At 35.4% G+C, this 25,716-nt stretch overlaps 1 protein-coding gene across 3 annotated transcripts in view; it reads right to left on the bottom strand.

The window, feature by feature from the left end:
- LOC135678740 (uncharacterized) overlaps nucleotides 1-25,716 on the bottom strand; it is a 36,697-nt gene that overhangs the window by 1,262 nt on the left and 9,719 nt on the right. For all 3 annotated transcript variants that reach the window (XM_065191867.1, XM_065191868.1, XM_065191869.1), the window contains exons 5-25: nucleotides 20,054-20,176; nucleotides 19,138-19,387; nucleotides 18,553-19,041; nucleotides 18,296-18,481; nucleotides 17,887-18,177; nucleotides 15,978-16,622; nucleotides 14,343-14,748; nucleotides 14,074-14,216; nucleotides 12,680-12,847; nucleotides 7,729-7,926; nucleotides 6,834-7,397; nucleotides 6,678-6,737; nucleotides 6,233-6,561; nucleotides 5,646-6,075; nucleotides 5,041-5,505; nucleotides 3,987-4,103; nucleotides 3,768-3,889; nucleotides 2,924-3,689; nucleotides 2,524-2,778; nucleotides 2,257-2,439; nucleotides 629-967 (exon numbers count right to left, since the gene is read on the bottom strand). In XM_065191867.1, the coding sequence (XP_065047939.1) occupies nucleotides 629-967; nucleotides 2,257-2,439; nucleotides 2,524-2,778; nucleotides 2,924-3,689; nucleotides 3,768-3,889; nucleotides 3,987-4,103; nucleotides 5,041-5,505; nucleotides 5,646-6,075; nucleotides 6,233-6,561; nucleotides 6,678-6,737; nucleotides 6,834-7,397; nucleotides 7,729-7,926; nucleotides 12,680-12,847; nucleotides 14,074-14,216; nucleotides 14,343-14,748; nucleotides 15,978-16,622; nucleotides 17,887-18,177; nucleotides 18,296-18,481; nucleotides 18,553-19,041; nucleotides 19,138-19,387; nucleotides 20,054-20,176 (6,529 nt within the window). The remainder of the gene's footprint in view (nucleotides 1-628; nucleotides 968-2,256; nucleotides 2,440-2,523; nucleotides 2,779-2,923; nucleotides 3,690-3,767; nucleotides 3,890-3,986; nucleotides 4,104-5,040; nucleotides 5,506-5,645; nucleotides 6,076-6,232; nucleotides 6,562-6,677; nucleotides 6,738-6,833; nucleotides 7,398-7,728; nucleotides 7,927-12,679; nucleotides 12,848-14,073; nucleotides 14,217-14,342; nucleotides 14,749-15,977; nucleotides 16,623-17,886; nucleotides 18,178-18,295; nucleotides 18,482-18,552; nucleotides 19,042-19,137; nucleotides 19,388-20,053; nucleotides 20,177-25,716) is intronic.

Below are 25,716 nucleotides of genomic sequence, written 5' to 3'. Positions count from 1 at the left end.
ATTTACAATAACATCCAATTGTTTGGTTCAAGGGATATTTACTGATCCAACTGATTAACACGTGGACTAAGGTAAACTGGATGGTTCCGCTATAAGATTTCGACCATCTGGGACAGGGCTTCTGTCGCCCGATATGGCTTGTACAGGGCAGTAAACTTTTTTTTTATTTTTAGCCCTTCTTCTGGATTCTTTTTTGAAACTCAGTACGTACAGGCAATACCAACATATGCCAGTACGAATCCAGTACCCAAAACGAAAATAGTTGGCTTCAACTTTTTTCAGCCACCTTCAATAGGTGTTTTTATGATCATGGACCATGTGAAAAATCATAATACGAGATCAAAGGCATTAAGAATAACATGCAACTGTATAGCATACCAGTATTGTTTCTATCCATAAAAATATGACAAGCATTATATTGATAAAATTTCTTTTATAATGAAAACACATCAGAAACAAATAATATAAAGTGACAAATTTGTTGTGCCCGGATTTGTTTCATAGAAATAATTACCAGATCCACCAATCCTCGACAAATCATATTATCAAGGATAAATCATAAAAGAGCCATGATTCAATTACTTCTGGAGAAACATAAAATCACTGATAAAGAGGGACTCATACTAACCATGGCAAATGCATCAAGGTCATGCGGATTAAATAGCTTTAGTGATGTAAGAACAGCCATTCTGAATCCTCTGACTGCGGCAGCTGTGCCAGTGGCCATTTCTGCAGTAGAATACTTCTGAAGTAGCAGAACAAGCTGGCCATTCTCTATGAGGATGTTTAAAATGAAATTCAAGGCATGGAAATTGCTGACTCCAGTAACAAGGCGAGCCAAACAAGAAAAATCTCCCTCCAAGACATATGATTCAACTCTATTTGCAGCAAGGGTCACAAGAACATCAACTCCATCTAGGCAGGCAGAAGACTTGTAGAAGTGATGTGAAAGTATAAGGAGTTCAACCTGCAAAACCATTTCAGTTTTCTTTTTGAGAAAAAAGGCTAAAATGTAACGAGTAATTTACCAATGAACATGTTGAACAATAAAAGAAACAGTTAATTGAAGATATTTGTAAGTAGGTATCATAGAGCATCATACTATCCATCCTAAAATGAGGTGAAACTCGCAAGGGGCCCTTGCTCATCCTGATAAACTTCTGAGAAACAGATTCCTTGCCTCATGAAATGTAATGAGAAACAAACATTACAGGACATCTAAATCAACTTTGTTGGAAAATATCAGTAGGGTTTGGCTGCATATCACCTAGATTTTAAAATATACTCATATGTTTCTAATTGTCAGATATTTTTAAAAAGTCAAAATTTCAGCAATACATAAAATCAATGCTGTGCATAAGGTTTCATTCGGACAAGATATAAATACTCAAAAAATAAAATAAAATAAAATAAAATAAAAAATTTCAAATTAGATTTTAAATCTTCAGCTACAAAATATTTATAAAAAATCTATTTATATCAAACACCACCTATGACAATAAGAAAAGGGTGTACCCAATTGACAAGGCTCCTGCCAATGTGAGGTCTGAGGAGAATCAATGTACGCAGCCTTACCTATGACAATATAATTTTATTTTGACTTGATGATAACAGGTATAATGTATAAGCCATCCCCAGAATTTACCTAGAAAGAGATTTAATACTAATGTGCAGCCTTTGACATAGGTAGTTTCACCATCTAACAGTCTGCAATGTCTTGTATCTTGTCCATCTTTTGCTGTCTTAAATATTTTAACCCTATACGTGCAAGATATCAATATTTTAGAGATATTAGCTTCATTGACATGTATATCCATGCAACAGATATATAACATCTATGTAGACCTATCTCAACTTTTGAAATTCAACATGTCAGGTAGCTCGTTCTGCGTCACTGTGATAACCACATCCCTGTTGACCATATACATACTGATATAATCTATCATTTAGCATCAATATATGTGGTATATGTTATGATCTGCAAGCAATGTATACACTAAATGATACCTGCTTTCTGTGAAAGGCAACTGTCATACAGATCTCTAGTTTGTGTGACTGTTATTTGAAGATATGCATAACTACTTCAGAAACATATAAGAAACTATTTTCCATCAGTGATGAGTAGTAAAGGTCAAATAAGGCCTGTAGCAAGCTTAGCATGCACAAAACTCCACAAAGAATGAACCCAAACATGAGAAGAATGCATAGAAGGTGGTGTATCTGGTTTGTGATCACATTGAATCAAGAATGCAATACCTCACAAGCATGTGGTATTTCTTGTCCTGTCATTACTAGACGCATGAGTGCATGGCCAATTTCTGGTTCTGAAGGACAAAGTTGTGCCCACTTCAAAAAATCAGCAAATCTCCACAAAAGAGGTGCAGGGCCTTCTTCCTTTTGAGAATCCATGTACCCACCACGATGTGCAGCCAATAGCCCCTGTGTCCAAAAATTAATTTTAAGAAAGATGTCACGATAAAAGTAAAGCATCAATGTTCATATCTGTCAAAACAGAAAGCATGCCTTTAGAAAAGATTCAGCAAGAATACGCGCAATACTGGGTGCAGGAATTGTGTGAGTCTGCACCAAGAGTTTGGCTTCCTCAAGAGAATCTTGTGCTTTGAGGGAAAGCAATTGCAGCAAATCGATAGGTTTTTTGTCAAATGCTTCAGAAAAAGGGATGCCTAATACTTTTGCAGATTTGACAACAGCAATTATTCTCCGGCACAACCCACGCCCAGAACCTTCATTGCACTTCATAGCTAAGAACTCCAAAGCCTGTAATTTAATAACAAAAATGATAAGAAATATCTAACACGACAACTGTATATCAAATCTAAGATTGAACCATTCTTGTTCTCTTAAGCCAGTAACAGCTATGCAATTTAAACAAATGACAATCAGATCGGTGCCATTATCAAACCTGTAATGGTTCAATTATGTGATCGCTGATTGACACTCCAGCTGAAACAATAACTGCAAGGATCTCTGGATCAATAATTGTATCACTAAGCTCTCCATTGTTATTGGAAGATGATAAGATAGCAACCTTCAGAGCACAATCAACAAGGGCAAGTTCCACTGGCACATGTGATGGAGACAGTTTCTGTTGAAGCTGTTTAGTAGCTGTTATCTGTCCAAACTCCAATAAAGAAAGAACAGCCTTCTCCACTTCTGCAGGTTGTACTCTTTTTTCCCATGCTGAAATAGATGTTTCTATATTCATGCTTTCTTCTTGTGATAGCATAGATTTAGACAGTTCGCCATTGTTCTTAGGCTGATAAGAAGAGTCAGAGTAATCATCAGAATCATTATTACTTTCCAGATTATCTATCACAGACCGTCTTAATGGAAGGTTAATTTTGGTCCTTCTCTTCATCCTTGCACTGCTCACTGCAGCTGCTATACTGTTAGATTCTGAGGTATGTGAATTTCGGTTATTTAGGAAGGTAATTTCCCTTGTACCATTTCTATCACTAACTTTCGTCAACATTGCATTTATATGATTATCCATTTTCGTAATGATACTTGCAGTCTGTTCTATAATGCTGGTAGAACTTCCACCCACCAGATTCTGAACAGAGCTGAGTGATGTAAAGTCACGTTCAGCCTTAAACTGAGCTTCTGATTCTACAGCTAAGAGCCACACTCTAGTTTCGATCTCTCGTAGAATATGCAAAGGATAAACCCTGTGCAGAAGCACAAAAACTTAACCAAGAAAAAAGCAAATGGACTGCTGTCATATATACTTATAAAAAATAACTTACGGTGGAGAATGTGTAATTGTTCCACTTAGCCACTGCAGTGAAAGTAGAAGCATCTCATGTAGTTCTCTTGCTGGAATTTCTTTCTCAACAGCTTCCGCATGTTTAAGGAAAAACAATCCTGCCTGAAAAGAAACCCCATTAAATATCACCAAGGATGAGCATAAAATGATATCAGTGAGTGCATTTTCAAACATGTCCACTAATTTACAAAAGGCCGACCTGCAAAGGTGGAAACGAAAATCTCAGGAAAAGTGTCTGACAATGGTTCCATAGAGCAGCTCTTTCCTCTGGAACATCCCATAGGAACTCCTTCCACTCTGCCACCATTGCTTCAGCCTGCAAAAGTTGAACTCCAATATGAAAAACATTATATATAGTGCATCAGAGCAAGTTCAATCTCAGTAATCTGGAAAAGAAACTAAAGAATCAAAATGAATTTATATAAACACTTGGTTTGGCCTATAAATAGCCCAAATAAAGCCTATATCAAGTCCAATAGCCATTCGACTAAAATAACAACTACATTAATTAGATTCAAAATATGACAGCATTACTCTTACAATATGAAGATGATACAAATAAATAATTATATAGCAAGGCCATACTATGATGGTTGCTCAATTATGAGGAACTTATTGGAGTGAAGCAAACACTTTAAAATGTCAAAACTAAACAAAGGTTGCAGTGTTTCAGGTGCATCAGAACTGCCCACCTGACAATATAGAGATCTAATGGAAACAGCAATCTGTAGTGACGTACTAAGATTCTAAATCTCGTAAAACATAATAGAGCACAGATGATAAATTCAGTTAGAAAAAGAAGGAAACTGTTAATATATTGAATGATAGTCAGTTAATAGGTGTTAAGAGTAAGAAAGCTTTATATACCAGTCCAACCCATCATCAACTACTTCTGTGGGACTATTCATTGGGCATGACATGACTTTTTTGTCACAATGATAAATGGGATGTGCTGATGGCATTAAGCATATAACTGATGACTGATGTGGGTATCGGTAGTGACAATCCAACAATTGGTTAGCGTAAACGCCTTGATCCCTGGAACTATGGTCAACACTCAAGCAGTACTACTTGATGATAAGGATTTTCACAAAATTTTGGCATGTTATAGATACTGAACAATGTCCGAAAAGGAACTTCACCGATAACTGTAAGTTTCAGGCACATCTCAGATGTCAACACATTTGATTTAACTACAAATCAAATCATTTCCAGAATTATCATGCCCATCGAAATAACTAAATAAGAAGTACCTGTGCTTCAGTAACATGGTGACTGGCAGACTTCCAAGATGCACCACTTGATTCTAGCTGCCTAGCCCAATTTCGTGCTTGTTCCCAACAGCCATTATTCTCCAATGCTGTTAAAAGAGATCCATCATCAAGGATCTCATCCCCTAAGTATACATCATCATCCTTGCGAAGAGAGGGTTCAGCTAAATTTATTTTCCAATAGAGTCTACGAAAGTATGCTGAAGCAGAACCTCCATCGGCAAAATCAGCTCCCGCAAGAAGTTTCAATAAACACCTTTTCTCATAAGCAGACGGACATCTTGCCAACACTGCATCTGCAGCTTTTACAGATATGGAACTAATCCATGATGCTTTAACCAGACCATCTCTTGCCATGTTCAGCATATGAAATGGTTCTTCCTTCATTCTAGTGGAAAATGATGCCAGATGCGCTGAAGCTTCAGAAAGTCGCATTTGAGAAAATGCCTGACAATTATCATTACAAAGAACCATGGAAAAAAATAGTTTACTTAAACTGTGCATACAGTTATTGCAATGATTAAAAACACCAAATTGGACTAAAGTTGACTGTAATCTAATGGTAAGAGTTTATGATACCCATATACCTGAAGGGATCGTATGAAGGGAAGAAGAGCACATGAAGGTAGAAATATGTCAAATGCTCTTAGCAAAGGAAGAAATAGATGCTGTTCACAAAGAACAGCTACCATATTTGAAAGAGAAGCAAGCACTTCATCAGGACCATTGGGAACTTTTGGCTGTTCAAGAGCCATTTTTTTCATTTCTTCCTTGGAAATTTCTTCAGAGACAAAAGCCACAGAAGAGCTTGTTGTAATAGTAATGTCAGATGATGCACCCATCAAGGAGTTCACTGACATGGTTTCCACTCGACATCTTCTTTTTGCATTCCCCCTATTATAATGGAATGCAAAGTTTCTGCTTCCACTTGGTAAGGAATTTGTAGACTTAACAGCAGCTCCAACACCTGCTACGATTTTTGAATAAACATCGTCCATCTTGATGCATGAAGTCTCTCTAAAAAAGAATTAATGGCAGCTAATGAGCATATATTGAAGAAAATTGGAAATTTATTTGATCATGAAAATGGTTGTATCAGTGATGAACCTCTATTATTAAAAAATCATGATAATAAAATAAAGTCATCGCGACCTGCTCGAAGAAACATCATTACCTCACAGCTGTAATCTCAAGCCAAACTGTTAGGCATGAAAGTGGAGACACATCAGAGAAACATGAAGCAATTATTGCCAACAGAGACCAATGTAAGTCTTTTGCTTTTGATAGAAGGGCCTCCCCAGGATTTTTTTGCTTCTCACAGTCGGCAAGAATAACAAAAAGTTCTATAGGAACTGCAGTGTTATTATCAGAAATGAAAGAATTGCCCCTACTACTTCCCGGAGTTGCAGTTGTTGAAGAGTTGGTTTTAGTTCTTGTTGATTGGATGCTTTTTAGAACTGTTAATATGTGAGTCTTCAGTCGCGAATCATTGAAGTCGGCTGCCTGAGAAATGTAAAAGTTACAAGATCAGAAGAAAGAAGGATAAATACCCATGGTCACTTTACATGAACATCTTTAATAATTAGCGTAAATTATGTACGAAAATAAATTGAACTTACAGCCTGAATGATCACATCCATAGCAAATCCCCCCAACTGAGCTTCTGTTAGGAAACCAACCTACGAAAAATGCAATGGCATTGGATTTTTATGATTCGAAGATCCACAATTTCATACCAACAGTCCAAAAAGATAAAGAAAAGAAAAATAGAGTACCCAATCATTGTCTTTAGCCAGTAAAGAAATATATCGGGTGCTCAGTGGAAGATGATGCATCTGACAGAACCTTGTAACTAGGCTCCACTGCTGACTGGATTCCTTTTGCCTAGACCGGAACTCAAGCCCATCACCACTGCCACTTAGTAGCCATGAGCCACATGTACTTCCTTCAGTTGATAATGGCAGGCTTGCCTTTTCGAGATGGTGTAACACAGTCATAAGGGCTAGAGATGGTTTATCTTTGAAATCACTAAAAGGAACATCGCTTTTCTTAGTAATATTGAGATGATCATGGTGTATATAATCATCGGCTAATGCTCGAGCTAGAGAAACAGTAAAATGACCTCCATGAGATACTGCATAAAATGCTGAACTCTTTGGCGACACATGATCATAACGTGCATTCTGCTCAACTGAGTTGTTATAATAAGAAGAAATTTGCCTTAATGCAGCAATATCCACACGAAGTATGCTGGCAGATAGGCCACATAACTCTAAGAAGAAACAGCAAGAAGAAACCAAAACATGATCTTCAAAGTTCATTATAGCTAGTGGGGGAACCTGAAAATGATAAACATTGAGATCTTCATGATATTAATATATTAAGCCAGAAAACAATCAGAAATGGAGGATAATTAAATTTTCAATTGCATGTCTAGTAATAATGGTACATCCATGATACTTTTGGAGGATATTTTTCACCCTTCATGAGGCTGAGCTAGATGATAAAACACATTGATAACATTATCAAAAGCTAAATGTATTTTCAACTATAGCTAACTCCTTGTATATGGTAAAATGTCAAATACGCAGAAAATGATCACTCTTAAGGTTAAGTTACAGAGTATTCTAATTAGTTTTCAATAAAGGTAAAGTAGAAAAGCATCCATACAGTTTTGAGGATTGAACTTTCGCCTTCAGTTAGAGGTGAAAGAATTGCTTGCATGTCTGACTGTATATTAGGTTTTCCAGATATTTGTTGGCGTGGATTGGCTGATTTCAAATTTAGAGTTCTTGCTCCAAGAAGATGGTTGAAAGCTGCCAATGCTCGCCCACGATGCAGATGGTGCTCAACTCCAAAGCCCTTCTCCTGAAATACAAAAAAACAAAACAAAATCAAGATATATCTAGCCCTGATAGCTTGGAAAGAACTTTAAAGACCTAAGACAGTATGGCATTCAAATCGAATCTTAAGCATCATTCATAAGCATGGCTGTGTTTCTGTTGCCAAAGGCTGCTTCTGACTATATATGCTAGTTTATCTATGAAAAGACCCATCAGGCATGCTATAAAGGCTGGAAAAAGAACATATACAAAGAAAACCACAGTTGTAATGAGAAAACTACAAATATTCTTTTAAGTTTTGGCTAAAAGACTAAAACGATACTTATTCTCATATGAGAGCACAGCACCTCAAATAGGTGCCACTGCATGGACCGAGGTATTTCTCGTCAAAGATCAATACCAATTCTGATGCAGATCAACAAGGTTAGGGTTTTTTCTTAACTTTTCCATTCTTTTTCTTTTGAAGCTGGAGGCATTCTGGCTCCACCAACTGTTCACAGAGGTATACAGCCATGTAACCTTCCAGCCACCAGTCAGCTTGGATGGTGGATCGGACAATAAATGCATTGCATAAAAGAGTTATTTATGGTATATCATTATAAATTACAGAATTGACCTTCATCTGAAACAGGCTCAGACAAACAGAATTCATTGAATGCTATGAGAATAAGCCTGATTTAACGTGCTAATATTTCGGCAGAACCAATTTTCCTGCATAGCATATAGATTACAACTACATCTTAGTAAAAACTGCAAAGCTACTCAGTAATACTAATTTGATATTTTGTTATTTATTTAACATACATTGTGACAGAAAGGTTGTTGCAGTTGCCCCATATTTTTATGGCAGGGTTCATCATTATATCAAAAATGAAGGTACCATCAGGAGTGATACCAGCCATTAGTTTCAAATTTTAATAATAACATTCAGTATGGATGGGTATTTACCAGTCATATAGCTCAATATTGATTCACAACCATTCATCTTTTTTCTTTTTTATTAAATGATACTATGTGGTTGCTAAAAATGGTACCAGACTATAATTTAAATCCTTCATCAACTACCTATTTTTGCCTGCAAGAACACATGAAATAAAGATATTTGATAACTACTACTACTCATCTATCTCTCTCATAAAAGACTAGTTTAACAAACAAATACATAAATTGCCTGTTGTTAACAAGAGACAAGTAAAAACTGCATTTCATTTACACCTACTAATGAGTCAACTGATTTATGAAGAATTAAAGTTCTCTTATCTACAATTAAAATTTTAGTTAGAGTAGACTACCTTATAGGTGTCGGCAAAATGTCCAACACCGATACTCTGATATGACAATTTTCTATAAGACAATATAGAATATGACAAGATATACAGTAAGAAAAAATTTAAATGAAACGTTTCCACTAGATCTTGACATACACCTAGGCTTCTATGTTAGAATGTTTGCCTCTACCATGCGCTTCTCTAGTCAAAAAGAAGAGAACAAGATTCTGGAAGGTATTAACTAGAAGTCTAAATTATGAAATAAAGCTAGAAGAGTGACATATAAAATAAGCTGACTTTATTGTGATAAAAAATAAAAAGATCAGCCAAGCTCTTGGAGGTTCCCAATTTTGTAATGTCTCATACATATAGAGCTACTACTACTAGTGTCCGAAATTTCAATCTAAGTTAGATTTTTAACTAGTCTAGATATCTAATATCTCTTAAATGAAAGATAATCAAGCAATCTCATGCTACAACATTGTGCCATAGTACCTATCACAACATGGCTCGATGAGACAATTCAGTCATTAACTTGTTAAATCCTGAACCACTAGCCCAAAATTTTAAGCCCAAATTGATGGTAGTAGTTCTATCTATCCCTCGTAAATTCATTCCAGTCTTATCCAACTTCCAACATAGGATTAAATTGGGATATTACAATCTTCCCTACTTAAGGTATGACGTCCTCAAAATACATCCAAATTAATGGTAGTAGTTCTATATATCCCTTGTAAACTCATCAAGTCCTTTCTGACTTCCAATATGGGATTACAATCTCCCTACTTAAGGGTCTGACATCCTTGTGAAGGAATAATATAAACCAGAAATAAATCCAAGATCAATGTGAATGGAAGTATTTCTTGGATGGTAAGTAATGGATTATCACTTGGATGACAAGATTGTTAGAGGGATAAGGAATTCAAATATTAAAAGAATTCTTTTGCGTTTATGTCAATGAAAGTTTATGTATTTTTGGGTTATTAGCTGGAGAATAAAATGTTTTGGAGCATACAGAATTCATATACTGAAACAAATCCTTGTATATCCTCTCTCTATTTAACTCTCAAGATCAGGAAACCTACTTACAAGTTACAACATTCACTTCCTCTTACAATTCACCTCTTTAAATTTCACCGGAGCCATGTCTATTCCATGTCATATATCCACTTACGAATCCTTGTATAGCCACTTTCTTTTACAACATCCACAATCTATTCCATGTCGATTGTGTCTCGATAAAGCTCCACAGTCTATTCCATATTGGCAGTGTCGCAATAACGGAGGGATTACATATATCCCATATCACAATATCGGAAAATATATACTTGAATCCTAACAACCAGCATTTTCATTTCAGACAAATCTCATATGAAGTCAAGTCCTTTCACGCAAGAAATGAAACAATCCTTTCATGCACGAAAGGATGCTGGAGCAGCCTTATAAAAGGATTGGTACAAATCCTGCAGAAGTACTTGAGTTGGATTGTCTGAAATGGATAAGTTATCGCTGGGATGCATATATAATGTTTTCTCATATTATTACATGGAATTCATGCAATATTTCTGATACCAAGATGCGGCCAGTATGGAATAGCCTTTAGCTCTAATTGAGTATTAGAGAAGAGAGGAATTATAAGAGAGTGGATGTCGTAAGCAAGGAACATTGTACCGTGCCTCTAGGCTGTTTCGGTCACAGTTGAGAATCTTCAGATGGGTACGTACTGATCAATACATGTCGATACACGGTACATACCAAAGAGGAGGAAGGAGGAAGAGGAGGGAAGAACAGGAACCAGTGGAGGAAGAAGAGGAGTTAGGAAAGGAGAAAAGGAGGGAATGTACCCGAAACGACAGCAAGCAACAATGGCTTAACATTGGGTTCCATCCACTCCATAACACAATAGCTTATTATCCCATAGGGTAATACCAAGTAAGCTAACATTCTTAGCTTGTTCATCTTCAATAAACTTTCACAGAATGTATGATATGAGAATTTATAAACTTCAATAAAATTGTAAGATAAAATAAGGCTAAAGTCATGACTTTAAATCTGTTATTTCTCAGACAAATGATCTAAAAATTAACGAACCTAAAGTCAACTTTCAATTTTGTAACCATTAAAAGGACCTCTAAAAATATCTCCAAGCATCTCTAAAATATCCACAAAGAACCTGCTTATTGAAAAGCTGATAACCAAATGAAGTATATGTCAAGCATATATTGAGTATCACATGAGAATCGATGCCTGAGATGTATCCAGTACCGGTAAAAAACTTAAAGTTCCATTCTTTAAAAAGAGATTCAAGAGAAAGATTTTGGAGGATATTAGGGAAGTACAAGAAGGAAAAATGGAACATGGCTTAGTCTCAATATTCAGTACAATAAAACCTCACATATATATTTACACATACTATATATAAATAAGACCGCTTATATAGTTAGTTATAAACTCTAATACCTTCAAACTTTATATAGAACAATTGTGAGAACAGCATCTGCTTTCCTATCAGGTAGGTCTTAACCATTCATAATGATGAAAATTAATGAACTACTTGTATGGAGCACAAGGTCAATGCTTGAATCCCAGCTGATCCATTCATCACGGCCAATAAAATGGGCATACTATTCAGGTATAAAGATCCAGACTGAAGGCAAAGATTGATGAAAAAGGCCATTTTTACCAGTTAGTTCCATGTCTCATGACCAACAGAATGGCATGGCACTTCATAGCATGACATGGTAGCATCTTGCAACCGAGTTAATTAATACAAGAAACCATTAAAATTTGTCAATGTCAAAAGCCATGTGGGCCCTAGAATTTTAAGAAAAGCAAGTATATTACCAATGATGTAATATAGTTTTCTATCACACTATTTCTATATGATAATTTTTTTATCAGAATTTATATATGTAGTTAAAGGCTGACAACAAAACAAATATACATTATTTTCTTTGTTTCCCTGAATGGTACCAGCTGGTATCACCAGCATATTGGAACTATTGTATTGGTCCAACTGATAGACCGAGATGGGATATGATAACTTGCTTCCTTATTCCTTGTAAACCCATTAATGAATAACTGGTCAGTCAAATAGTGAAAGAAATCAATGTCAAAAGAGATAAAGTGCATATCCTCTTTGTGCTAGAATTTAACAGCATGAAGAATTTAGGTCATGCAATCAAATGATCATATTATCCACAGTATAAACTTTATGATCCTACCCCAGATCTTATGGCCCTTGAATTCAGTCCAAAGACATCCCAGATCACTTAGGTCCTTTTTTGTGTCCAGATCACAGATGCAAGTACTTTACAACAATTGTGTTACTTCAACATTACTCCTACTTTCTCAATATCAGACTACTGGATGACTTTACCAAAGCAAAATATTCTAAACAAAGTAGCACTTGTGGATCTAAGCATGTAGTCATCTCTCATGCATATTAAACACATACATCTATACAACATATGTATCAATTACAACATAAGTTGTCATTTCATAAAATACCTCAACTGAAGAATAAAGTTCCTCTTCAATGCTTTTTTGGATGGACGCTTCCCAAGATACAGCACTAAGCCCACCATTCCAATTTGCATTTACAGCTCGAGTGTCCATGAAGAGAAAGGGTTCTATATCAGTCCCAAAATCTGATAATGACTGCCATCCAATAGGACCCTGATGATGTGAAATTTAATCAGTCTATGTAAGAGGAGAAATGGATGGACAGAAATATGCATATTCTAAGAAGATTGTAAGATGGAAAAAAACTACATGCCATAGCTAAGACCTAATGTTATTAACAGGAAAAAAAATTATACATCCTTTTGTTGGACAACACATGAATATGATTTATACTCAAAATGATACATAGACGGAGAGAAACTACTTGCAACGTAAAAAATGGAGTCAGAAAAAAAAAAACAATAATATATTGTCTCTGGAAAAATTACAACTTTGTTACATGGTTCATCAAATAGACGTCTCAACAGTCTAAAGAGCATTATTTAGATACCAGAGCCATGGTGTTTCAGAGTCAACACATGACAAACATGAAAGTTCAAGCAATATTTACATAATAAATAATTAATATCAAAGGGAGAGACAAAAATTTACATAATAAATGTAAAAGCCAATAGCTAAGGATATGAAGGGTTCGAGGTTTCAAAGACCAGTTGGACCAATATGCAAGAATCACCATTTCAGGTACTGGACCCATTTCGGTGATCTATCGAACTGGTACATACCGATCAGTACTAGTATACCAACACATGGTATATTGGTACATTACAGTGCTTCGAAGAGGAAAAAAGAGAGGAAGAAGAGGAAGGGTCAGTGGAGGAACATAGGAGGAAGGAAGAAGGAAGAAGGAAGAAGAGGAAATAGTGGAGGAAGAAAGAAATGGTGGAGGAGAAAGAAAAAGGAAGAAGAGGAGAAAAGATGGGAGCACACCTAGGAAGAAGGAATGCCACAACAAAGCAATACTAGTGGCAACGGCAATGTCAGCAGCATTGAACACGAGAATAGAGCTTGCGTTCATGAGCTCTAATTTCTATTTTAGATTTTTTCCTTTTTTTAATGCCAAGTTGAATGGCCTCATCGCTATTTTTGATTTTTTATTATTTTTATGGAATTGGAACGAGTGGCTATGTACCAACCCATGCTCGGACCAGTATGTACCATCTGTTTCATATCGTTGTGGGCAGTACAACAATCCATGCCAATATGAACTGTCTGATATTTACATATCAATCGTACCAGGCAATATGTTCCGGTATTAGTCCTATGTAACTCTAAAAATTATCAATTTCAGAAGTTTATCAAGTTCCTAACCAAAACAAAGAACTACACATCCTGAATACATTAGGATATTAAATAAGAAATGAAATAAAAAGACAAAATACCTGAACAAATGTTTTAATCAATTTTCTGACAGATTTTGGAAGACAGCATGGCAGCATCTGTTCTAATGAAGTATCACCTCCAGCTGACAAGAAGAGACTGATGCGCCAACTCAAATAGTCTGAGAATGCTGACTTTCCAAGTACTAGAGAAAGGTTTTTTCCCCAATGTTGATCAGAAGAATACTACTTTCCAAAATAATAGAAGAAAAGAGTGGATATAAAACAATTAAAAAGGCAAAGAGCACACAGGAAGAGATGAAAGAACTTACTATTACTAATACTAGCTGCGTAACTGAATGGATAACCATTTGCATCTTGTCCAAAGCAAAAGGCTAAAAGTGTCCGCCAAAGAGTAGGAAACGGCTGCAGACCAGGCCTCAGATTCTCTAATGTACACTGAAAAGAAGAGCTACTATTTCTATTCACGCTACCAGTACAAAGACACTTCTGCATTGGTGCAGCTGCATACATTAGAGTAGCAAGAGCAGCCATCTCTCCTCCCCCTTCAGCCATATCATCAACAGTATGTATTATCTCATCAATCTCTAGTACACTTAGCTTGCTGTCAGAGGCTGCTTGTCGAGATAAATTTGAACGGGCATTGTAAAATGATGCTTCATATTCACAGCCTTTAATTCTAGAAGTCAGCAACCAATTTGCCCAATGGCAGTTTCCCTGAAAGGCATAATATCATTCAGAATTAGCCAAAAAATAGTCATTTATTACCCAAATCTTTTAGTCTGTGAAATGCCTAAAAAACCTAAATTTTCTGCGACCTTCAAAATAAACTAGGAACTATATGACTTGAAACAAAATAGAAATGAGGAGTTTTTTTCTTCAAGTGACATTTTGCTTATGACAAATAAGTATAGGATAAAAATATACATTGAATTTATTAATCTGCAGATTTCATAAAAACCAGTTTAATCTTGGTCATAGATGTTTCTTTTTCTTCAGATAACAGTACTGCTCGGGAATAAAAGTTCTAAAGAAAAGAGAAACATGCCCAATGTACATAAGGCCAAATTCAACTAGATTAACATTGTTTTAATTCAATAAATACAAGATCGTTACACAGCTTATATACCACAAGTCAACACTATCTAACGTAGAGTGTGCCACAGGCTTAGCTCCTGTAGTCCTGCTATCATGCAAATATTCTGTAAGCATATTGTTCTGTATCTCAAACAACCACTAGATGGCTCAATAGGCTCCCACCAATGTAGATGCAAGGCGAGTCAATATATGCAGTCTTGCTCTTACAGAAAGAGAGTTTTCAACACCCAAACCCTGATCACCTAGACCACCAAGTAGCAACCTCAACATAACACCAAGGCCCACCCTCTACCTCAAAACAGTAATGAAGAAAATTACATCAAAAATTGACAGTGTGAAATGCCTTATTTTTTCATGAGAAATAAAAATATGAAACTACTTAACAAACAATGTCAGGAAAGATCATAACATGATGACTAATTGCCAACAAAATATTTTCTGACTTACAAGTAAGAAGTTCTAATGGTTGGTTAATAATTAAATTACAAGTAAAATAATCCACACAATTTCCTGAGTTTAACAAACTCACTAGTCAATTATTGATGTTTCTGCTCAAACATCTCATTGTTACCTTTTTTGCCAAGTAGAAACAGGCAATTATAGTAATCACCAATCAGAGGTTAATAATTGTTACTCTCTACTTACTAGGTGACTATAGTTCTAATATCCAATTTTACAAGTTTAATCACAACTAAATAAATTACAGAGAAGATGACTAATAATTATAGTATACATTGGAAAAACAATATATATAACCAATATAACAATTCATAAGAAAATGATAGCAGCCAATCTGACAATCTCTCATATGGAAAACATCAGCCTACACTCTTCTATGGAAAACTTACTGCAGGTTGCTGTAGGGTACACAGAGAATGGTAATCCTGAAGCAGATCATGATGATCAAGATAATAATCCAAAAGGTATGGCAAATTGTATTGCACACAGTGATGTATAACTAGTTTATGAAAGGCTTCTGCAATGTCCTTATGAGACTTTTTACAATTGTTCACTATGTCCAAGTCAAGCGAACTATCAGAAAACTTATCCATCAGATATGTCTTAGATGTACAGATTAACAAGCCTGCACGGGCAAGAAGTGGCACGAGCTCAGCAGTACTTTGCCAGCACTCTTTCAGAAAAATATATTTCTTTGCAAGTTCCTCTTCTACAAACATTCGTAACCATGATGAGCACATATTAACGGCAGAAAACTTGAAGATTTTAACATGTGGAACATCCATAGAAACTGGCTCCAAATCTTCGGCAGAGCAAATATATATGGCACAGTCAGGGATCTTCTCATTGGATGCATCAGTTGCAGCAACATATGAACCTAAATTAATTCTAAGAGACCCTTCTAACAATAAAGATGATGGAAGGCAATTGAAAAGCTGGTAGATCTCCTCCAGGTCACTGTGAGACACATGATATTCAAATTGTGATTCCCATGGTATATCAACTCCCTCTTCTACACATTGATCAAGCACTATCTGCATAAAAAGAGTCTTGTTGCTTCAAGCTTGCAAAAAGTTTCGTTATAGAAGACAAGAATTTTTACATAACACGTTGATATCAGACACTCCATAAATAATGGCAAAGTTTTGACAGAATGAAAAGCATTCAGTGACAGGGGAAAGCTGAACATAAGAAACAGACATTTTACATGAATAATGATCCAAGTAATACAAAAGAATTAAACATTCTAAATTTTGTGTGATAGAAGTGAAGTTAGTAGGAAACATCATAAGAAATTAAATAAGATTGCTCGATTTTTTACATCAGAATACAAACTTAAACTTGGCAGATGTATTACACCAACCATCAAAAACAAGAATATCACAAAAGAAAATTTGAATGTCTTCAAAATGCAACTCGCTTCACTGTGCAATTAAAGTACAATAATGAGAAGAAACCCAAGGTCAAAACAACCCCTCTCTGAGGACTAACATGGTGAGCAAATGGTAGAACATCACAAGCAAAGGATCCTAATGCAAGTTAACAAAGAAAGCCTGAAACAAATTTAACAAGACAACAAAAGACATTAATTCATTTTAAATGTTTTGGATAATTGTATGAACACCAATCAAATTGTTTCCTCACTAAATTGAACTGATTGTCATGCAAAGGTACAAAAGTGCCACCATCTTTCTGGAATGACGCGATATCACGGAGATTGGCAGTTGCACACACCCTATACTGGCCAACACAGACTGGCCACAAGTTAGCACATTTCAACACTGGTCGGCACTTGCTAGCTAGGGTAGTTTTCTTCATTTATACCATATGCTATTATGTCCACACACATAACTAAATGCAAGTAGATGGTAATAAGTGCATTTGATCAATCCATTACACATGTTTCGTTCTACCACTATACCACAACCATCTTGCTTACAGAAACAAAGTTCCGAGCTGTACTCTCAGAAGTATCTAAAATTGCAAGATACCTATATAAAGAACTCTTGAAACTTCCACCATGCACATGTCATCTTAGTAAAAGCAAGAAGACAATGTCCATCCTACCTATAAGACACCATGATCCAATTTTACTGATGAAAAAGACCAATTTACAAGGAGACAGATAGATTGCCTGATATAAATTCAACACAAGACTCCAATAATCAATAACAAATTCAGATCAGAGTCATCAGACCTCCAAGTTGTAACATTAAAAACATTACAGTTCTCCAAAAGAAAAGCACATGAAAGATCTTATCCTGCTAAACTACTCAATAAAAAGAGCCTGTAACTTACACGATCCACAGTTCTTTGGTCCCATGCATCAGACCAGACAGCTGCACAGGCCCAATACGTAAGAAGTCCTTTATCTTCATCATCAGCAGAAGCGGCAGAACCATTATCAATGTTTACCCAGGAACCAATGACAACTCCATCGATATCACCGCATTGAATTGTAAAACAGTCACTTACACGAAAACCCAATGTCAGGTTATCTGCTTCTGAAGTATCAGCAGGGGTAGTATCATATATGCTTTTCCGCCTCTCATGAAATGTTCTCCAGAAGCTACTGCTCGAATATAGTCTCTTCACCAATTTAGTATAAAAATGATTCATTATGAAATGAAAAGAATGTCAGGAGTTACACAAAGTCTAACACAAGTACAAAAAGAAGAAATTTTGCAGATGAGTTACAAATGCAAACCTCAATAAGGGATATTTTCTCCATTATCTTTAATTCGTTTGTCCTCAAATATCCATATATCTTCATTTCTTCTGCAATTCGTGCCCGAAGTGATCGCCTTACAGTACCAAATAACAATTGTCGAAGAACAGCTTCTACATCCTCCCCGAGTTGTTGGAATGTTGCCACAGCTAGCCCACTTTCCCCCTGTTAATTTTTAGTTATAAACACATGGACTAAGTTGCAAATAACTAGTTCTAAGATGACACGTATCTTACCTTTAAAAACAGATCATATGCAATATTTTTACCAATATCACAAACTTCACTAAAAGTATCATGAGGCTCCTCAGATCCCAACTCCTTCTGATGCTGTAGATGCAGCTGAAGAACCGCCAAAGGGAGACGACCGGCATGTAAAGCATCTTTCACAATAGTTGTTAGATCAAAAGTGTCAGCATACCATCGTGTAATCATATCCTTGGGATTTTCCAGAGGAATCAGGTTTCTTTTTTGCAGGGCACCAGCCTCACGAGCATAAAATTCATCCATTTCAACCATATTTGCAGAAGATTCAACCAGCTGTAAAGTACTAGCATTATCAAATAACAACCCAGGAACATTGGGGGCAGATTCTTCCTTAATCTGCAGTTCCAAAGTTTCCATCTGCTGAGATGACACATTATCCGTAGGAACAATTGAAAGAGGGGACTCATCCTGCATTGCACCATTATCTACCACACCTGTTGTATCTCTACTATCTGCCGGCTGCAAAATAACAACAAAATGATCAAAATCACTACAAAGAAAATCAAAAAGAGCACATCTTACACCCAAATTCACTGGTAAAATTAAGCATCATACCACTTTCCCTGGTCTTCTGATCTTTGGAATCAGTCGACTCTGTAATTCTCTTATAACCTCCAAATAGAATGCCATCTCATAAAGCCTTGTCAAATTGCCAACATCATCTATTTTTTGCATTTTCAATTTCGTCTGCAGCTGAGATATTCCAGATTCTTTTCCAAGATCAAGCATGAAATCCTTCTTTAGAGTCAAAAGACCATATCGTTGAATCACTTTAATTGCAAAGCGAGCAGCAAGAGCCAGCAACCTGTAACAGTGCTAAGTCATTGATGAATTGAAAAGGTAGAAAAAAATTGAGGGAATTGCCAAGCAGATTTAGCAACTGTTCTCACCACCATACACCCTGCAAAAACTAGTGTTTTAAAGACCAGTAAAGAACATAGACTAATAGTATTACAAGAAGCTACCCACAAGGGCTAAAAAAATATTATGATAAGAATTTTTTATGATATTTTTAATCAACATTATGCCAATAAACATTTTTGTATAAGACTTGTCAACCATCTTTAGTCAAACAAAATAAAAGAATTGTACAATCCACCTCAAGCCATCAAGAAAGTAAAATATAAAGAAATCATTGGTGGACGAGTCTTGTAACATTCTTAATTGGAAAAAATGCTAAAGAATCTGGATGAACCAGAATCCAGTGGACAACTCTTCCCTTTTGAGAACAAACTAGCAAACGTTGAATCCATATCCTACAGTAGAATCTAGTTCCATCCTCCTACAGTATAATCTAATTCCATCCAACTGTTTCTGAAGGAACAAATGCAAGATAGACATAGCCAAAAAAATTAAGAACAAATTCACTGACAGAAAGCATAAAATAAACATGACAAACTGATGTATCAATCATAAAACACCAAGCTTTCTGAAAAGAAACAACTGCATTGATATAGAAAAGAAAGCATACCTCGATACTAAAGCTAGATCAGTATCCCTACCAACACTACTACATATCTGGTGAACAGAAACAAACAGCAACTGCAAGATTCCTTCTTCTGCCAGATTAACATCCATGAGCATATCCAAAGATCTGCAAATTAAATATAGACCCAGGTTCAAGAAAGCTGAATAACAATGATACCATCGCAATTTTGTCCATGCTCTAGAATCTGAGACATTCAGGTTCAACTAAGCATAATTTACCACAAACCATCAGCATAAACTATCTAATGCCATGATTGTAAGTGTGACACTGCATGTGGCACCTGAAATTTGGAATGTTCTAATACAACTTACAGGTTCCTTTTTTTTAGCAAAGCATAAAGAAAAAACATAACACTCCAGTTTAGTCACACATTGGAAATAGCAGGGGGTTTAATATGATTTAAAAGGTTAGATGGATCTAATATCATAAACTTGGGCTTAAACATTTTGACGCTAGTAGTTCAGGCTTATCAAGGTAATGTGTTGGCTGTTCCATCATGACATATCATGATAAATGATATTAGACCAGACCTTGCATTTGGCATGATGATATTTATAAGTAGGAAAAGACTACCCATGGATGGGTTGTTGGGACATCTAAACATGAAGCCACCACTAAGCTGGGAGTTTGATTTTGGAATTTGGCAAAGACATCAAGCCATAAATGGGACAGATTGTGACACCCATTTTAGTCCGAGAGTGAGATGATTGCCATTATTAGTTTAAGCAGTTCAGGACTACCGGTCTAGGCTCATTAAGTTAGCGGGTAAGTTATTGGACCAGGTTTAGACAAAGATATGTTTGCTAAGAAGTATCAGAACAGAAGTTGATCTTAACAATTTGACATAAAAGGTTATACTCATAAAAAAGATAAGCTAATAAGGAAAAATAGCATCACAAGATATAAAATTCACTGATACATAAATAAATTGAGGAAGTTAATTTCCCTTGAAATATTATAAAAACTCAAGAAGAAACTACAAGGATTACTTCAGCTACTGTATTGCCAAAGAAACAAAGTCATCAACCATTGAATGAGTAGGAGCAATAGCATTAACCATAGCCTACAACAGAAACTCTAAAATGAAGCTATAATCCTAAGGGAAAACATCAATATTATACAATACAATTATAACCATAGTTATAGGTTCAGTGCTTAGGATATGACAACAAATTGAAGTTCACACTTCACACTTTAGAGGGGAGAAGGAAAAAAAAAGAAGATAACATGTGGGAAAGGTTTGGAAAAGCTTACTACTAAAAGCCTACAACAGAAACAATAACAGGAAGCTAAAATCTTAAGGAAAAGCATCTATATAATAGACAATAAAGTTATAAGCATAGTTATAAGTTCAGCATTTAGGATTAGGCAATGAATTTAACTTTGCATTTCACAAATTAGAGGTGGCAAAAATAATAATAAACATGTGGGAAAGATTTTCAGAAGTTTAAAAAACAGTAAGTACCCACAAAATGAATAAAATGTGTGTCAAATTAAAAACACCCTAAACACCCATAGTAAAGATATCAAACGAAGAAAAGCAATGCCTTTAAACTTGAATTATAAAATAAAAGTGACAATATCTTTTTTAGCATTACATAAACTGCACCCAAATAGATGAGTGAATCAAGGAGATATCCCAAACATTAAACAAGCAAGACATGGAAAATGAAGGGAATGAAGGAAAAAAGATGATAAAGTAAAAGCCAAAAGGGAGAATATCACTAACACCAACAGAGGGAAGTAAGTAGAACTGTAAGCAGAATCTACAAATTCTTGGAACAACAATTTAGTCAATATAGTGGCCATATCACTAACACCATCAGACTTAATTGGACCTGAGTCAATCAAGTCAACATCTAGCTGACTTCACAACATAGAATCCAGCATGTAATTTCCAACCTCGAGATGCATGGTCAGGGTTTTATTCCAATAAAAACAATAGATGGACATTTTTGGAAGGATTTGGAGATGGGTTTCAACATAAACAATGACAACTACGGTATGTACCGGTCTGAAAGGCTACCGGTACGCGGACCGCCCGCTACCGGGCGGTACGCCCCAAAAACCCCCGTATCAGATGATACGGGGCAATATCGGGCGGTAACGATCGAAATTTCGACCGTTACCTCCCGGCACCACTCGGTACCGCCCGATACCACTCGGTAACGATCGATTTTGACCGTTACCATCCAGTACCACTCGGTAACGGTCGAAACCGCACTGTAGCAGTGCTACAGTGCTCCAACGGTCAATTCCCTTTTCTCCTCCTATTTAAACCATTCTTCTCTCCCCTATTTCATTATACTCTCTTAAACTCTCTCTCAAACTTTTTTTTTCTCTCCTAAACTCTATAAAACAACGATTTGTGAATTAATCAAGGCTAATTTGGGAAGATTAAGAGGAAGAACTTTCTAATCAATAGGTATGTATTCGTTTTCTTTAATTAGAGAGTAATTAAGATATTTAAGATTATGATTAGTGTGTTTCATCATGAATAATATTTATGATAGTAAAATAAGTTTAATTAAGTTTTATTAAAGTTATTTAATACTGCGATTAGTTATTTTAATGATGATTTAATCAAAATTTGTTCGATTTTATATCAATTCAATGTCTTTAATACCTATTAGGGTATTTGCCATGTTTATAGTGGTGAAAGAGAAGTAATTAGTAAAAAATTAGCTATATTAATCGTATAATTAGTGTAGATAAATGATGATTTTATCATAATTTGAATCATATTAGATTAAAATTACATATTTAATGTTTCTTTTATGTGTTTAACATATATATGATGGTAAAATAAATTTAATTATGTTTTATTAAAGTTATTTAATACTGTGATTAGTCATTTTAATGATGATTTAATCGAAATTTATTCGATTTTATGTCAATCCAATATCTTTAATACCTATTAGGGTGTTTGTCATGTTTATAATGTTGAAAGAGAAGTAATTGTTTGATTTTATATAAATTTAATGTCTTTAATACCTATTAAGGTATTTGTCATGTTTATAGTGGTGAAAGAGAAGTAATTAGTGAAAAATAGCTATATTAATCATATAATTAGTATAGATAAATGATGATTTTATTATAATTTGAATCATATTGGATTAAAATTACATATTTAATGTTTCTTTTATGTGTTTAACATATATATGATGGTAAAATAAGTTTAATTATTTTTTATTAAAATTATTTAATACTGTGATTAGTCATTTTAATGATGATTTAATCGAAATTTATTCGATTTTATGTCAATCCAATATCTTTAATACCTATTAGGATGTTTGTCATGTTTATAACGTTGAAAGAGAAATGATTAGTGAAAAATTAACTATATTAATCACGTAATTAATGTATCTAATGATTTTAATACTTCTTTTATGCATGTAACATATTTATGATAATAAAATATGATTAGTTATGTTTTAATAAAATGACTTAATATTGCGATTAGTGATTTATGATCGATATTTGATCAATTTAATATGTTTATACTTTATAATTTATTTGATTTAAATTTGGTAGGATCATGGCTCCAAAAAAACAGTCACATGATGATTCATGCGTTCATGCCCGAAAGCTAGATGGAAACCGTCATCATTGACAATGTATTTATTGTGACTACATTGATAAGGGTAGAGGAATAACTCGAGTGAAAATGCATTTGACAGGTGGGTATCTTGATGTTGCAAAATGCAAGAACATTCCAACGGAGATCCGTAAATTATTTCAAAGCAAGCTTAAACAAGCAAAGGAAGATACATTAAAAAAGAAGACAAGAGTTAAGGAAGAATATCATAGGGCTACACAGGAACCAGTTTATGATCAGTATGAGGGTTACGACGATGAAGTCGACCCGGATCTCACAGCTGGGATTCATGCATCATTGGAGCATAAGTATACGATCGATGAAGCAATGCGACATCGACGACCTGACTCACAATTGGAGCATGGCAGTGGTAGTGGAATCCAGAGGTCAACCAGCATGAGGCAACCAACTACTCCTTCTCAGTTAGGCCGAACTAGTAACATGAGGTATGGTGGACTCCGTGGTTTTATGAGAGGTCTTGGCAGGAGGTCTGCACCAGATATTGTTGATATTGATTCGCAAGCCTATCCCCCACAAACAACGAAACAGACACGGATTGACGATGCATACACAAAAGAAAAAAAAATGGGATATTGGGAAGGCAATCTCAAAATGGTTCAACTTTCATAGGATTCCAGCCAACACAGCCCAAGGTCCATATTATCATAGCATGATCTCTTCTATTCAAAAGTCTGGCACGGGGATCCAACCTCCAACACCGAAGGAGATTTACGGCGTATACTTAGATGAGGAGGTAGCAAAACTAAAGGATTGGATCAAATCCTTCAAGAGGCAATGGGACGAATATGGGGTGACATTGATGTGTGACAATTGGACAGGACCAACAAGAATGAGTATCATCAACTTTCTTGTTTATTGCAATAGAAGAGTGGTGTTTCATAAGTCCGTTAATGCTACTGAAAAGATCCAAGATGCAAACTACATTGAGAGCTTGATGGACACTATGGTAGAGGAGATTGGACCACAGTATGTTGTCCAAATAATAACCGACAATGGAGCGAATTTCAAAAAGGCTAGTTTGCAATTGATGGAAAAAAGAAAAACTTTGTTTTGGACTCTATGTGCAGCTCATTGCATAGATCTAATGCTGAAGGATATTGGTGAGTTGAATTCGGTCAAGAAATGTGTAGCTCGAGCACAATCAATTACAAAGTTTATATATAATCATCATTGGGTCCACGCATTAATGCAAAAGTATGTAAACGGTGAGATACTTCGACCTGGAATTACTCGATTTGCTACCAATTTTATTGCATTAAAATCATTACGGTAAAAAAGGCATGGCTTGAAGGCAATGGCTAGCTCACAAGAGTGGTCTGAATCAAGATATTCGAAATTGAGCGATGGAAAGAAGATAGAAAAAGCCATTCTTTCCTCTAGATTTTGGGAGACTATAGCAGAAATCATAAAAGATGTAGAACCACTTTATATTGTCCTCCGTAAGGTCGATATGGACAAGCGTCCACAGATGCCGTATCTTAAATATATGCTGATTTCAATAAGAGAGGAGGTCAGGAAAGCATTCAAAGATGATTTTAAAGCCGACCAATACGTACGAATCATTGATCGTCGGACCAAAGTTCATATGGATCAAGATATCCATAATGCAGATAAATTCATATTCAGAATAATTTAATTTATTATTATTTAGATAATAAAAAATCATACTAACAAAATTATGTTTTGCAGCGTATTATCTAAACCCGACAATTCAATATCGATATGCTCTCAGAACGCAAAATAATTTCCTAACGACACTACGAGATGTTATATATCGGCTCTTGCCAAACATAACCAAGGCAACTGATGCTCTTATGGAGGGTTGATTATTTCGAGAAACAGTTGGTTCATTCTCCGACGTTGTAGCTGTATCGTGTCGTTACACTATGGATCCTGGTAAGGAAAAGTTATGCATATTGATTATCAATTATATTTAATGTTAATTATTTGTTATGCTAATAAAATCTTATTTATATCTTTTTGCAGTCGAGTGGTGGCTACAATTTAAAGGCGATGCACCACATTT

The sequence above is a fragment of the Musa acuminata genome, chromosome BXJ1-7, assembly GCF_036884655.1.
Source record: "Musa acuminata AAA Group cultivar baxijiao chromosome BXJ1-7, Cavendish_Baxijiao_AAA, whole genome shotgun sequence".
Taxonomy (NCBI): domain Eukaryota; kingdom Viridiplantae; phylum Streptophyta; class Magnoliopsida; order Zingiberales; family Musaceae; genus Musa; species Musa acuminata.
This window is presented reverse-complemented; position numbering and strand designations above follow the sequence as displayed.